Below are 15,117 nucleotides of genomic sequence, written 5' to 3'. Positions count from 1 at the left end.
ATAATGCTTGCGTAGGTTTTAGGGTCTTTATTAACTATTAAAATCATACTTTGGAGGTTAATATAGGATTTACTGCTGAAATAATAATTTTATAATTAAATGTCCCTTTTTATTTATTTTTTTATAATAAATTAGCTGATCCTTTAAGACACTTCCAACTCTGGTCAATCTATGATTTTATGATTCTGTGTCAAAATAGCACACAAAAGGTGTAATATCCAAACCCAAATCACTGGACACCCAGCTGCTGAGCCAAATGTTGTGGGTGTCAGTGAGGGTACATCCTCAGGCAGCAGAAGGCTCCAGTGTTGGAATCCCACCTTCCCCCTGTTCACCTCGTTCTGCTGGACCTCAGAATCTGCTGCTCTTGCTGCTCAGCATGTTTCAAATATTTTAAGAGGCCTCATGTTTGCTGGCAAGATGTGCTACCTCAGGTCCTGAGGGATTCACATGGACCACCTGCTGCCTCACTCCATCAGTGCTAATGGTTTAAACTTCCTTTCTGTAGCAGAGGAAGGAGATTATTTAAGTGCAGTCAGTTGAGGCAGGAGCTAAGGAGAGCAGCATTTGGGATTCCACAAATTCATACATGCTTGATCACTAAGTAAGGGGTTTTTTTTGTGTTATGCCTGTTTAGAAATGAAGTTATTAAGTCAGAATTAACCAAAGAATAAAAGGGAGCGCACACTCAGTGGACTCATTTTTTACTCTACATGAGTGTACTCATGTTAATTTCTGTAATACATTAGAATATTTTCTGTACTTTGTCAGATGACAAACAACACAGAAGAGTGTACAAATAAATTCCTGGTTCATTAAAAATTTGCCCATCTTTGAATTTGTAAATAATTTTTTCCAATTTTAATTTCAAATGACTGATGTTAAGCATCTATCAATATATATTAATTTTATTTTTGCCATAAGATTGGTAGCTTATTATAAAGAGAAAAGTCATCATCCTGGTTCCAGGCACTCTAAAGTCTGTGGCGTTGGGGGAGAGTGCATTCAGTTCCCTTCCTCATATAATTTTTCTTTTTTCCTTTCAGCTTTCCTTATGTCTCTCTTAAAAAGTGCTGCAACAGATGCTTGGATTGGACTGAATGATATAAATGTGGAGCACACATACTTATGGACAGATGGAAGCCCAGTAGACTACACAAATTGGGCAAAAGGCTCCCGAAGTTATTATAGTATGGTAAACATCAAATTCTGTTTGTCACTTAAACATTACAACTTTCGTAGATGCACAAAATGTATGTAGCTACTATTGTATTTATGTATTTTTCTTTATGAAGATTTTAGTAGTTTCTTTGCCTTTTAAAGGCAGAGTAGCCATGTGGGAGATGTATGTACACACATATTTTCAGCCTCTGTATTTGTCATGGTTCTGCATGAGTCCAGACAGATTTGTAAGAATTATGCAAAACTCAGACAAGTGAGCAACTTCCCTCATTTTACCATGACTCATCAGGATATTTGAATTAACCATAGCATAAACTACATAATTTTGGGATGTGGCGAGTGTTATTTAGATTTGATGGAAATACTCAGATAGTTGCATGCATTGACAGTTCTTGGCACTGCGCCTGTCAAGATAAATGCATTGAATGAAATACTCAAAAGACGGAGGCTGGGTCTTCCTTTCTATTTTTTATCTTCCCCTAATCTTCATTTTGAAAAGTCCTTTCTCTGTGCTTTTAAACTTCTAGCATCTCTATACCTTTTTGTGTACAATTGTAAGACAAAACTTAGTGTTACTCAGTAATTGTGAAATGGCCAATGGAGAATGCTTTACAATAATATTATTTCTATATTCCTGTGCTAGCTCTACCAAGTTTCTCTCTTTTCATAAGAGAATCGCTTCACATTCAGTTAAAATGGAAAAATGCTTTTTGAGGTCCAGATACCATCAGGGTAGAGCTGGGTTTTGGGATCTCCAGGGCTTCCCCATCTCACACAGGCCTATGCTTTCTGCATAGGCTGTGACCATTCCCCTCCAGAAATCAGTTCACATACAACTTGACAAGACCTGGGCTGGTGCCAGAAGGGGATTTGGAGGTAGCATAAGGTTATACTGAGGTGAGATGGGGACAGCTCCTACCTCCTCCTGTGGAGGCCAAGCCACATTCTTTTCATGCTGTGAGAGGAAAGGAGTTCAAAGAAGAGTAAAAAAAGATAAAAGGGTCCAAAGTGCAGCAGAAAGGGTGTCTCCCACAAAAGGTTGTTTCTGACAAACTACCTCTACATTACTGTACTGTGGTGACCACTTTCCTTCCTAGTCCTGAACTGAGGCAGAAGGAGGAATTCAGCTCTCCAGGTAAGCTTCAGTGCTGAGAAGCAGTTCCTCATAACTTCCAGGAAAACAGCAACAGACCTTTGGAGACCTCTGGGCCAGACCTGGCCCACATGAATGAACCCTCAGACATGCACACACATACAGGGCCATGCACAGAGCTATGTACATCCAGATAGTCCCAGACACATCCTCCTGCCTCTGTGCTGAGCTTCGCAACTCCCTCTGTCTTCCAAGGGCAGACTTTCCTAGGGCTGAGCTGCAAAGGCTTATTGCCATATAATCTGCCTAACCATTGGTTGTATGAATTTTATGACCTTCAAACTATTCCTCTGTATGTACCTGTATGTGATAAATTTGTCTGTGTATCTGGAAGAAGTAGGAATGTTTCCTACCTATCCAGATCTTTATTCTTGTTAATCTCATTTGTCTTGTAGGATGATTGTGTCTATTTGATGAAGAACCCTATTGAACAGGCAGGGAAATGGAAAGATGAAGGATGTAAAGCAAGCAAAAGTTACATCTGCCAAAAAAATTCTGGTGAGTTTTCTTTCACCACTTTCTAGTAGGCCTGATTTACTGTGGTAATTTCAGACTGGTGCTGAAAGTGACTTTCCTGTAATTCTGCCCTCACCTAACTGAAACTAATGACAGCATCACATGCATTATGGACCATTTTAACAAGATGATCACATATTTTATTTTTTTGGAGAAGATCTCTTAACTTTTTATATTTCAAAGACTAGACCAGTAAACAACAATAACAAAATAGATGTATGTATCATCATGTAGTTTACTACTTTTGGCAGTCAAAGGTTGCTGAGTGCACCCTTTGCATCTTCAAAACTGGAAATTTTAATATTATACTAAAACCACTGCAACTTCTTTATTTTTTAAAGCTGCCCAGCTTGATTTTCTTTACATTCATTCTCAGAAAATTTCAGAAGCAGCAGTTACATCCCTCTGCTTGGTCATGATGTGCTTAGCATACCCTGTTCCTTGTCAGAAATACAACAAATGCCAATATATAATGGAAAGACAGATGGAATTGTTCCTTTGAATGCCCTATATTGGTATGATATGGTTTGGGTAGGTCTGGTGCTTACGAGATGTGTTGCTGAGGATGATACAGATACTTATGCTGAAAGACCATTCTGACAAGTATTAGAAAAACTTGTCAAAGTACATGAAAATGTGGCTTTCATCACTGCAGGTATTATTTGGACATATCTTAATTTGTTATTGCAGTTTCTCTTAATTACATGATAATTCCAGTAACTAGATGTTCTCTTAGTGTTACGAGTCTGAGCCTATATAAAGTTAGATTTTTGGTTGTTCTTTTGTGTGTTACAGACCCCAAACTGCTGCACTCCCAACCCACAGTTCCGGTGTTTGGCTTTAACAACTATGGTGATGACCGCTATGAAGTCATCAACTACAAAATGAGCTGGGAAAAAGCAGAGAAGAACTGTAGGGACCAGTCTGCAGAACTGGCCAGTGTCCTGGATCCTTATGCTGAAGCTTTCCTGTGGTTACAAATATTAAAGTATGGGGAGCCTGTATGGATTGGCCTTAACAGCAACATGGTGAGTCCTCCAAATGCTTGTGACAGTCATACTAATACCTTTGATAAGATATTGGTCAGATCCATAGACGTGGAGCAGGAATCAAAATCTTGCAGAGGTTCCTGACTTCCCTCCACTTGAGGAAATTTAGACATTTAAATGTTTGTTCATACTGTAAACAAGAACTGTCACAGCCCACACTTCAAAGGCCACCAAGGATGTAGCTGGAGCACTGAGTGGCTTCATTGGTAAAAGTGGCAATAAAGTTCTCACTTCCTCTATGCTCTATGGTCTACCACATGCTCCTGTGGTGGACTACTGCTGTTTCTGAAAGCACACTGTGGAGCACACCACAGGAAAAAAAAAAGGTTAAACATAGTTTTTTCTTCGTGAGCTTAAGTTTTTGTTTCAATTTGCGGCCCAGCAGTACAAGAGCTCGTGCTGGGTAATAGTGGAAAGAGCAGGGCTCTGGCAATGGGGACTCCTTTGGCTGCTTTTTGGAGCTAAAGCTAGTGCCCTGTGTAAAATTGCCAACAAGCTCAGCTAAGGGTGGAAAGGTCTGAAATGGGAAGTATCAACAGGCATGTAAAAAAGAACATGGAAAAATAAAATGTAGCTGGATATTTTTGGAATTGAAGCTGATGGGAAATCCAGTGGAGAGAGGTAGAGCAAGAGCTGGGTGGGACAGAGGTCTGAGAGAGGGCACAAGTGCTGAGGTGAGAGGAACTGGAGCTGCACCTCAGTGAGAGCACTGGGAAACTGGGATTAGACAGGAATCTGGAATGAAACATACCCAAGGGTCTCAGACAGGAAAGGAAATGGTACAAAGAACAGGATGGGAATCTGCTTCCAAAGATCACAGGAGGAAGGATCTAAGCTGCACAGGATGGGGTGACAGAAGCCATGGATGTGAATAATGTCAGTCATCCTCTGCAAACACTGGTGATATCCATTGACAAAATACATGCTTAGCTTGTCTCTGGTAGTTGGTCTGTGCAAGACCCACAAACTTACCACAAGTGCAGTTAACATGGTGATATGGATCTGTGGTCCAGCCCCAAGGAAAGCCTCATCAGTTTTTCTCTCTCCAGCGAAACCTCAGCTTCTTCTCTTTGCTTTCTAAATACCTAGAGAAGCCTATGTTATAGAGGAATGCTGACGTAGTTTCTCTGCAATCTTTATTTGATCTGAGTGTACATGTGGACTCATATAATAAAATGTTCATCCATGCATTCACATTTGTTACCTCAAGGCCCTTTGCCCACTTAGAGTATGAGACAAATGGTGTGAATTGAATAATGTAGGCTGCATGCTAAACAAACATCTCTAGGATCACTGCCCTACCTGTGTGGAGAACGGGAGTGTGGACAAGTTTCTTACATATTCATGATGTAATCTTGTCCAAGAAACCATGATTCCCAATTTTTCCTAATTTTTGCATACAATTCAAGTGCAATCAATGTTCTTCCAGTCTAATTCTTGTATGTGAAGTAATCATAATTGTGATTTGCTTTTAGAGTGGTGGCCAATACGTATGGTCAGATAGAAGGAGGAGCAGGTATCTTAACTGGGGCAGTGGAGAACCAAATAAAAACAAAGCCTGTGTCTATCTAGATTTGGATGGCTTTTGGAAGACAGCATCTTGCAACGAAACATTTTTATCTCTCTGTAAGCAATCCAATGGTAAGTCCAATAGGACAAATGTGATTTGGGAGGCTTGAATTTGAGTTAATGCCTTTATTTGAATTTAGTTTTCCACATGTGCAAAGGTTGTGAAAAGCAGTGTATGCCTTGTGATAAACTCTTACTTTTTTAAGGAATAACTCTCAGATCCAGTCTGTCTTGTGTGGTTTCCAGACATTTCATTTAACAGGCCAGTCAACACATGTACATCATAAAGACAGCTGCAATATTTCATGCCACATGCCATAGTGTTTTTTTGCATCCTTGTTCATCAAGAACTAGAGAATCAATCAGATTTAGCCTAATTATTAAATATATTTAATGATATACTTTTACATTTAAAAGTATATTTTGAAATACTGTGAGTTAAGAAATTTCTGTCAGTGTAGGAACCAAATCAATTAATTTTTTGTTGCTTCTGCTCAAATGCTTTAGCACTCAAATATTGCATGCATTTTTCAAACATGTTTCAAATTATGCAGGAAATTCATCATTTCTGCACCATAATTCACAGAAAATTTTATATAATTTAAGCTCTGTTTTGGCTTTAATCAGGTGATTATAATATCATTATAATTATAAAAGTCTATAAATTCCGCTTTTACGTTGATTAGGAAGTATGATGTACTAGGGCAGGAGCAGATAGCCTCTCTGACTGACTTTTCTAGAAAATGGCTAGACACAAGCCACAGACTTGTGGTGTTGAGTTCCCTTATGTATGCTGACTCATTCCTCATTCAGTGTCACAAAAGTTTTAGGTAAAAATTGCCATGTTGAAGACAATTGCAGTTAGACTGGTGTAAGTCTCCTTTGGCAGAGTGGAGAACTAGCTCCAACCAGAATAGTTTATTACTAGTTTGTCAAGCTGAATTCAACACTTTATAATTAGTTAAGTCTACCCCATATTCCTTTTCCTCAAATAAGTGTCATATTTGTAGGGCTGATGTGTGGTGCAGGAGTACATATTTCACCTGGATTTTGAAACTCCACTGAAAGTTGTTTGTCTTCATAATAGAGTTAATCCCTAGTGAACCACCTCAGCTTCCTGGGAAGTGTCCTGAACCGAAGCGTGGTAGATCCTGGATTCCCTTCCGTGGGCATTGTTACTATGTTCACACCACTTCTGAGGAAAGCTGGCCTGACGCTTCCATGATGTGTATTCAAATGGGTAAGTGCCTTTTTTTATTAGGATATATTACAGGTTGTTTGTGTGTTTGGCTTTTTAATCCAGAACCAAATGATAATATGCCGTGTGTCTATGTGTGTATCAGTTATAAGTTACACCTGATTTAAATGTATTACCAAGCATTTTTACTATATGGCAATGCTGGTCACGAAGCATGTAATGATTTTTTACTGAGATAATTACTTTAAAATGAAAAATCTTGCTGAAATTATATGTAACATTTAATTGGTATTTTTAGGTGCCTCTCTGGTTTCCATAGAAGATTCAGCTGAAATGAATTTTCTCTTACTCTACTTGTCGCCACTTGCAAGTGACTTCAGAAAATTTTGGATAGGATTGTTCAAAAATATTGACGGTATTTATTTCACAATGCATACTGAGATGAAAATAGATACTAAATAAACAGAGTGAATACTAAGTACTACTAACATACTAAATAATAGTACCAATATGCTAAGTATTTACTAAATAATCAGGGAAAAATAACTAGTTAATATTTAATAGCTTTTCTGCTAAAATCCATAAAACATAAACCACCAAAGGGGTCTACATTTTCTGCATCTTTGTTGCCATCAGAGTAAATATATCTGTAAAAGATTTTGGGTTAGCGCTGCAGTAGTTGACTAAAAATGTTTCTTATTGCCTTTTTTAACTGAAATTACTTTACATTTAACCACAGTAGCATTTTAAGCAAAATGCTTAAATAATGTCCATAGTTGCTGAGTTAAATTAAAACTTATTTCTAGACAACACAGGGCATTACATCTCATATGAGCTGCGTATAAAAAATTATTAATCTAAATTTCTGTGGTTTTTTCCATAAACTTTTGGTGGAACCCTTCATTTCAATCCAAATATATTTAATGTGGTTGGTTTGGGTTTTTTAAAATTTTTTAACTGCTGTAATTGCAAATTTGACGTTGTATTCTATATCATCGTAATTCTGAATCCAGTTTTTCTTGGTAAACTTTGAGGGTAAACCTCCAGAATGAGTCTAGACTTGGCTCCAACTTCTGCTCAAGTCTGTGTGTCTCAGCACCAGCAATGGTGGGCCAGGTTCATCTGTTCCAGCTGAAAATGAGCACTGGAAAAGCAGTGACTTGCTGCTGACCTGTCCCTAGAGTGCCACAGTGCTCCCCACTGTGCAAGCAGGGCAGCAGGGAAGTGCAACTGCAGGGGAGGGACAGAGGAAGGGGCACTGAGGCAGCTGGATCCACCAGGATATGCTGCCACAAAAGCACATGCTGAAGGAGAGAAGATGGCTATTACTCCTACTTGACTGGACATGTTTGACAGTCAGCAGATAAGATGATTAAAGAGAGCTAATTCAATTTGCAAAGATAATTAACTAATCCAGCTCTAATAAATTAGTTATTAGCTTATCTTGAATACACACATAAAGAAAATCTGAGCATTCTGTATGCTTGCTCTGCTGATACTGGCTTGTACAGGTGCTCTGCTTTTCTTAAGGCTCCCAGGCACAGTCCTGGGTGCAGGCTTCAGGTCAAGGTCCCTGGGTGCTGGACCTTGTGTAAGGTCATCCTTACATCACTGACAGCTGTGAACACTAATGAAATTAACTTTGTGAGCATTTGCATTTGGGTCACTCCCACCTGAAAAGCTCTGGCTCTTAAAAGAGTGAGAAATAAGTGCTCCAGAGTTAGAAATAGGTGTTCTGTGATACCAATTTATGTGACTAAAAAATCCCAGATCTGATCTGATATGTCATTGTGACCGGTAGACTAGAAGTTATTCTCCACTTCACTCACTCACTAGGTAATACATTTGATTTCAGGAGAATGGATATGGATGGACAGAAGTGCTGTAGAATATGTCAACTGGGAAAAAGGAGAGCCTACAGTACTTTTTGATGAACACTGTGTTGACATGGATGTCTCAAGTGGAACTTGGAGGACCTATTACTGCTCTGTTGATCAGAATTTTATTTGCAAAATCCCCAAAAGTAAGTTCTGAATTTCTGTACATTGGATTACTTTAAAAGTAGAGGTTAATACTTATCAGGCCAAATCTTTTAGGCACTGGGTACACTGTGGATTGATGCTAATGCATGTGAATCAAAGCCAAGAGTAATTTCTGTTAAAAATTATGAGAAATAATGGAGAATAATGTGCATCACTCTTCTCTCAGTTTAAAAGCACTGATTTCTGGGCAATTACTGCACCCTGGGGTAGGGAAGGACATCTCTTCTGTTGAGAGTGCAGAGAACATTCATGGATATTATGGTTAGAGTGCAAGGAGCAGTAGATGATGACCAGATAATTAAACTAGAGAGTGCTGAGAAGAAAGACAGACGGTCTCCAAGAGGTAAGCTGAGGGGAAGCAGTAAAGAGTCTCCAGCAGAGAGAAGGTGCTGCTGATGGGGACAGTACCACCATGATGAAGTGTTCTGGGATCTGCTGGATGAGCAAGAAGGAAGCATCAGGGGAGGGTGGGCAGTGGGGTCCAATTCATTTCTCTGCTGACAGAGGCATGGTGAGACATGGCAGGACAACCAAACAGCGTGGTATGCTTCATTTGTAATGCTTACTTGTGGCCCTGTGCTGTTTGGGATGACAACCGATGTGAAATCTGAGTGTCACTCCTTGCATGCACAGCAGTGCTGCATAAAACATGAAGGATGTAAATCTGCACAAATGCAGCTGTCAGGGGTCACTGTATGTGCTCAGATCCAGCTGTGTTTGCACACATCAGCTGGGAGACAGTTTGAAATAGGTCAGTCACATTTGCCACTGGCAAACAGATCCACCACACAAATGTAATCAATGTAAGGGAGAACCAGTTTTGTCTGTGGATCTTCACATGTTGGCAGGTTGGCAATGGAGTCATCTGTGAACTTTTTAGGGCCCAGCCAGTCAGTCCTATAAGCAATTAACTGAATCCTACTCCTCAAGCAGTGGGGGGAGAAAAAAGAATCTGCCTAAAAATACAGCTAAAATACTAAGTACAACTGTGCTTTTCATTTTTGCAAGTGTAAAAAATGGAATTCTTTAGTGTGAAGTATTAAGCTTTACACTGTGGAAGAGTAAAAACTTTGAACACAATCTACCTTACATAAAAAGTGTTCAAAGCAATGAATAGTGAGATGACAGTTAGTCTAGGGGTTTTCTTTTTTTACAAGTGTTTTTGGCAAGTATATTTCATGGATTCGGTATAATTTTTCAAAATATATTTTCATATATATTTCATACGCACATACTTTCTTCAGCTACAGCCTCCAGCACAAGAAAAACCTCAACTGGGTTATTTTTAAACCATTTGAAAAAAACTACTTTTAAAATGGCCTACTCAACTTGGTTCAGAGAAGGATTTTGAAGATAGTCTGAGGGCTGGATCACCTCCCCTATGAGCACAGGCTGAGAGAGCTGGGATTTTTAGTCTGGAGTAGAGAAGAGTCCAGGGAGTCCTTATAGCATTTTCAGTCCCTAATGGAGGCCCACAAGAGAGCTGGAGAGGGACTTCTTCCACAGGCATGTAGTGACAAGATAAGGGGCTTTAAAATAAAAATGAGTAGGCTTATATTATATATTAGGAGGAAATTCTTTACTGTGAAGGTGGTGAGCAACTGAAACAGGTTGTCCAAAGAAGTTGTGGCTACCTAGCCCATGAAATGTTCAAGGCCAGGTTGGATAGGGGCTTGTGAGAAATTTGGTCTCTGAAAGGTGTCCCTGTCCAGGGCAGGGGGGTTGGAATTAGATGACCCTTAAATCTTTTTCCAACCCAAACCATTCTATGATTCTATGATTATTTAAAATTTGTTATGAACACAAAGTAAAAATTATGTACACAGTATTTATTTCATTGAACTGTTGCTTTCAAACTGTATAATATACATATTTTTAAATTTTGAAGTTGCTGAAGTTGAGCCAACCCATGATTCACCTGTTAACAATGGTAAGTTGGTTTCTTTTAAGCCCAATAAACAGAAATTTCAATAGGTTTATAGAAACTCATTATTTACAAGTGGAATTTTCTCCAGAAACTTTTATTTAAATAACCGTCATGTTTTATTTTAAATCTGTTCAAAATGAGAACACTTCTCTCAAACTGTGTCTTCTTTTTTTTTTTTTTCCTTACAAGTTATATATGTAGTGCAATATAATGCTCGTTAGAACAGATTAAGCCAAATTTAGCATTATTTATCTGGAACATGCATTAATTTTAACTGCTATTATGATTGTTTAGCCCTTTTGTTTTAACTCAGTTGCTTACTTAGGGAGATATTTGTTGCATGCAACAGCAGTCTCTGGGCATTTGTAGCAATTGTTTCTGTTTTGTCTTCCACAGCATCAAGAAACAAAGCTGCTGCTTCATCATCAGGTGGTTTAGGTGGGATGATTTTTATACTGATCTTCTTTCTGCTCACTGGCACTGGCCTTACATTATATTGTTTCTATAAAAGAAGACGTGATCGACAAATGTTTACAGCTGGGTTTGACAATGCCATATACCGTGGTGACATTGGGACTCATGAATCAAATTGTCTTGTGACCAATATTGAAGAAAATGAGCAGGAAACAATTTAATAGGCTGGGTAATCTTGGGCCTGATTTTGAAAAAAATTAAAGTGTTGGCATATGAGAATTCTTAAGGAAAGCAATTTTCTCCTATGGAAATTCTACTTAATTTTGCATGGGATGCTTCTTGCTTTCTCTACTAGCAGGAACAAGCAAACTTGCAAGGCAGATAAAGAGATCTGCTCACAAACTTTAGTACCTGGGAGGGTTGTTAAGCTTTCACATGGACCTGGAGCTATGCTGTGTCAGCCAACACTCAGGCAGCTCCAATCTCTGCGCACATCCGGCATCATCTTTAGACATAAGAACTGTGTTCACCATATTCAGTTGTGAGGATATGGTCCTTAGTGTGTTCCAAAAAGTATATCCAGATCTGTAGGTATCCTGAAAATGTCCTGTTGATCTCCAGCACAGACTGGCAGATCCTCACCTGGTGCAGATCCCTGCTTGGAGCAAAGCCAGGTCCCAGCCTTAGTCAGGCAACCTGCTCCAGTGCTGTGGGTCCACATCTTCTTTTTCCTACTGAGGTACCACAGAAACATTTTATGTTGGCCATAATATCAGAATTAACATAATTTGCTCCTCTTTTTATGACTGATGGAAAGCAAAGTGTAAATTGTACTTCTTCTGCTATAGTTCTGTAACATATGCTTTGAAAGATCGAGTATAATGAGAGGTGGGAATGTATTGTGAATAGTAGTGGTTTATCATTTAAACAGTCAAATAAAGATCTCAAAGGATGCTGCAAAAGAGTGGGAAGGAAAGGGGAATTACACTTAATTCACATCTGAACATTTATAAAATGTATTCTTGATATCTCCAATGCCAGTGTAGATTTCTTAAATTTTTAGGCCATTTTTTCAAGGCCTAATGAAACTTACCTTTAGAAAGTCTTTTCTAACTTCTAACCAAATTCTCCCTGTCCAAGTCCCTTTTAAACCTTTGAGTCTCATTCTAGACTTCCATCATGATCTGGTGTACTGGTCTACTGGTGTATTCTCAGTCTTCATAAACCCTAAAATAGGCTCATGTACAGGTGTTTTTCATCTTCACTTTCCAAGTGCCTTTTATACCAAATGCAAACAACCAAATGGCTCAAAGCTCTTAGTGCAGTGGATGTCCTTATTTAATTTGATACTTTTTTGATATTTTAATCATTTGACAAGTTGTAATTGTGTTTAAGTTAAAATATTTTGTGTGTGTACGAAATACATGTAAATAAGTTTTTATTCTGCATTGGTTCACTAAACGGGAATTAAAAGGCTGCTGATTCTAAGTAAAGTGTGTGTCTCTTCTTAAACAAAACAATTTATCATAACAGTAAAAAGAGGAAGGAGGGATGAGGTTCTTAATCTTTTATAGGCAAATGAGCATCCACTTTTCCTAGTCTAGCATTTTTTCAAATGGTCTTTACCAACCAGTGAAACTGTGTCTCATTGCTTCTTTATCCATAAAATTTGAAGGTTTACCCTAATAATTGTCTAATGAAAGTGTTGTAATTTAAGACTACTTGTGTGCTGTTCTGCTCTAGTGGTTTCTGAGACACATTTTATATATTGATAGATCTTTAATATCTTCTCTCAACATCTGCTGATAGCAACATTAGCTCTTCCTTTTACATTTCACTGGCTGTCTTCCAGATCTCTCATCCCTTCTGCTGCTCCTTCCTAGACCCTGTGCTGTGGGTCCTTCTGACAGTGTACTGCCCCAGTAGATAAGGTATTTCAGCTGAGATCCTCACAGCACTGAGCAGATTTAAAAGATTTAATCCACTCTTATAACACCTTCAATAAAGGACCCTTCTGTCTGGCTTGTCTGAATTTGTTCCACAGGCTGCATAATTTTGGAGAAAGAAGTGGCTACCAGAATAGAATAGGCCAAACCCAGGAAGTATGCCTAATGAGAAGTTAATCAGTGAAAGTTCCCAAGGATTGATAAGCCTTAGCAGTCCTGTTGCATTTGTGAGAACTGAACCCAGAGTTCACCAGGTAGAGGGTTTCTAGTGCCCATGAAGACCAGCAGAGAGAGGATTGTGTATCTGGGACCATATCAGAGACAGCAGTGGCTGACGCCTGGTGGTGAAGAGTGAGACCCTCTGAGGAACTTCCCAGACATCTCATGAGAATTCTCTGCAGTGCCAGTATGGCTCTTTGAAACTGAGCATACAGCTGGGATTAGTTTCAGAATATTTCTCCAACCAATACTGATGATTGCCTGTGAGTGAACTCTGTGAGTGAAGAAGTGAATGAGCCATGTGAATATTTATTTCCTCATTATTAAAAGAACTTCTTTCTATTCACAATAGCAGCTTGTCAGAGAAAAACCCAAACAAACAGAACAACTTGTTTTAAGAAACGCAGTTTATTATCTGCATTTCTTCCCTATCAGTGAAGCAGAAATCTACAAGAAACTTTAGTTTTCCATACATCCTAATATGACAGATTTTCTTCTCAAACTTAATGGTTACTTGTGGGGGTTTTTATTCCAAATTAGTCTCCTGCAGCTAGATTTCTGAAGGAAAGCTGATGTTGCCACTATTTCATACCAAATCCTTGCTAACAGACCAACTCCAAGAATGCTCATCAAATAAGACAGGTCCACTACCTAGTTTAAAGACTACTTGTGCAAAGGTAGGAAAGAGATATCAAATGCTTGGACGCAGAATTTAGTGGTAAAAGCAATCTTTCCAAAGGTCTGGCAACCTTTGGTGTAACACTGTTGTGAACAGAAACGTGGAAATCACAATTTGTCAGCTTGTCCTGCTTCCACATAGATTCTGGATTTGCTCTTACATGCAATAAAATAGTATTTGTAAAATGGGTCTCCATGTAGAAAAGATGCTGACATCTACTTTCTCAGCTGCTTGCCCTTGCTTTCTCTATAGTAGGGTGGTATTCTAGAGAGAATGTCCTGTCTTTTCCCACAATTTTCATTATATCCCTAGCCTATGACATGGATGAAAAAGTAATTGATTCTCTACTTGAACTTGTTATAATGTAAGAAGTAGTAACTGTCTTTAAGGAAGGAAAAGCAAAAAATCACCACTGTAACTTTCTCTAAGGTCAGGCAGTAACAAAGCCATGGCAGACAGATACACCAAGAAGAATGGAGCATCCACCTCTTTCAAAAGAATATCAGTTTACAGAGAAAATTTGCTAATATCAGTATCAGTACCTATTAGATTCAGGCCTCTGGATAAACACAGGTCTAAAAAGAAACTACAAGTCTTTACTTGTTGAACTACAAGTCTTTACTTTTGTCATTTAATTTTCTGAAACTAGGGGACTGAAAAAGGAAGTGAAGAGTAATTTGGAACAAAATGTAAGGAAGTTCTATAAATACAAAGAGAATAGATAGATAGTTGCGAAATGAGCTGGTGCCTTCAGGCCAGATTCCAATGGGCAAGAGCCAGACTTTCCGGGGTCAATAGGAAAGGTGTAAACTGCTCTATAAGCACAACGTTGTCCTGATGTCACTGTATCCGGACAGAGGAAGAGTTACTGTTCGTTTTGTCTCTTCTCAGCTGTATCCTTATCTGACACATCCAACTTTCTGGGCACAAGGTTTTGCTGTGCACAACTATTCACTATCTGTTATATAATCTTTTGAAGGATTTGGCTAGTGTTTTAAGGATGTGGTTAGTGGTTGTGGTTCCTCTGAGGACACATTTGCTCTCATTTCTGGACAATGTGTGCAGTGCAACCATTATACTGGATTTTTACCCAGACTATTGATCTAAACACCTAGATGAAATCCATCTCACCTACTTTTAGAACTGACTGACATGATTTTTCTTTATAGAAGATAATCAGGCATATTTATGGAGGACTTGCAGTTGTTTCATTGCCCACGAGA

The 15,117-nt window shown here is 38.7% G+C and overlaps 1 protein-coding gene across 2 annotated transcripts in view; it reads left to right on the top strand.

Annotated features, from left to right (window-relative positions):
- The window catches only part of LOC310914843 (macrophage mannose receptor 1-like), a 32,942-nt gene extending 19,644 nt beyond the window's left edge, over positions 1-13,298 (top strand). Inside the window, exons 22-31 of one of the 2 annotated variants that reach the window (XM_083871296.1) lie at positions 1,047-1,195; positions 2,731-2,833; positions 3,647-3,879; positions 5,376-5,541; positions 6,557-6,709; positions 6,966-7,082; positions 8,523-8,690; positions 10,598-10,639; positions 11,033-11,074; positions 13,095-13,298. In XM_083871296.1, the coding sequence (XP_083727422.1) occupies positions 1,047-1,195; positions 2,731-2,833; positions 3,647-3,879; positions 5,376-5,541; positions 6,557-6,709; positions 6,966-7,082; positions 8,523-8,690; positions 10,598-10,639; positions 11,033-11,074; positions 13,095-13,138 (1,217 nt within the window). In that variant the 3' untranslated portion in view covers positions 13,139-13,298. Of the gene's footprint in view, positions 1-1,046; positions 1,196-2,730; positions 2,834-3,646; positions 3,880-5,375; positions 5,542-6,556; positions 6,710-6,965; positions 7,083-8,522; positions 8,691-10,597; positions 10,640-11,032; positions 12,518-13,094 lie in introns of those variants that run through there. The other variant, XM_083871295.1, reaches the window with a different exon arrangement.
- The last annotated feature ends 1,819 nt before the right edge of the window (positions 13,299-15,117 follow it).

Source organism: Zosterops lateralis (assembly GCF_965231275.1).
Source record: "Zosterops lateralis genome assembly, chromosome: 1".
Taxonomy (NCBI): domain Eukaryota; kingdom Metazoa; phylum Chordata; class Aves; order Passeriformes; family Zosteropidae; genus Zosterops; species Zosterops lateralis.
The sequence above is the reverse complement of the archived record's forward strand: the minus strand, read 5'-3'. Positions and strand labels throughout refer to the sequence as shown.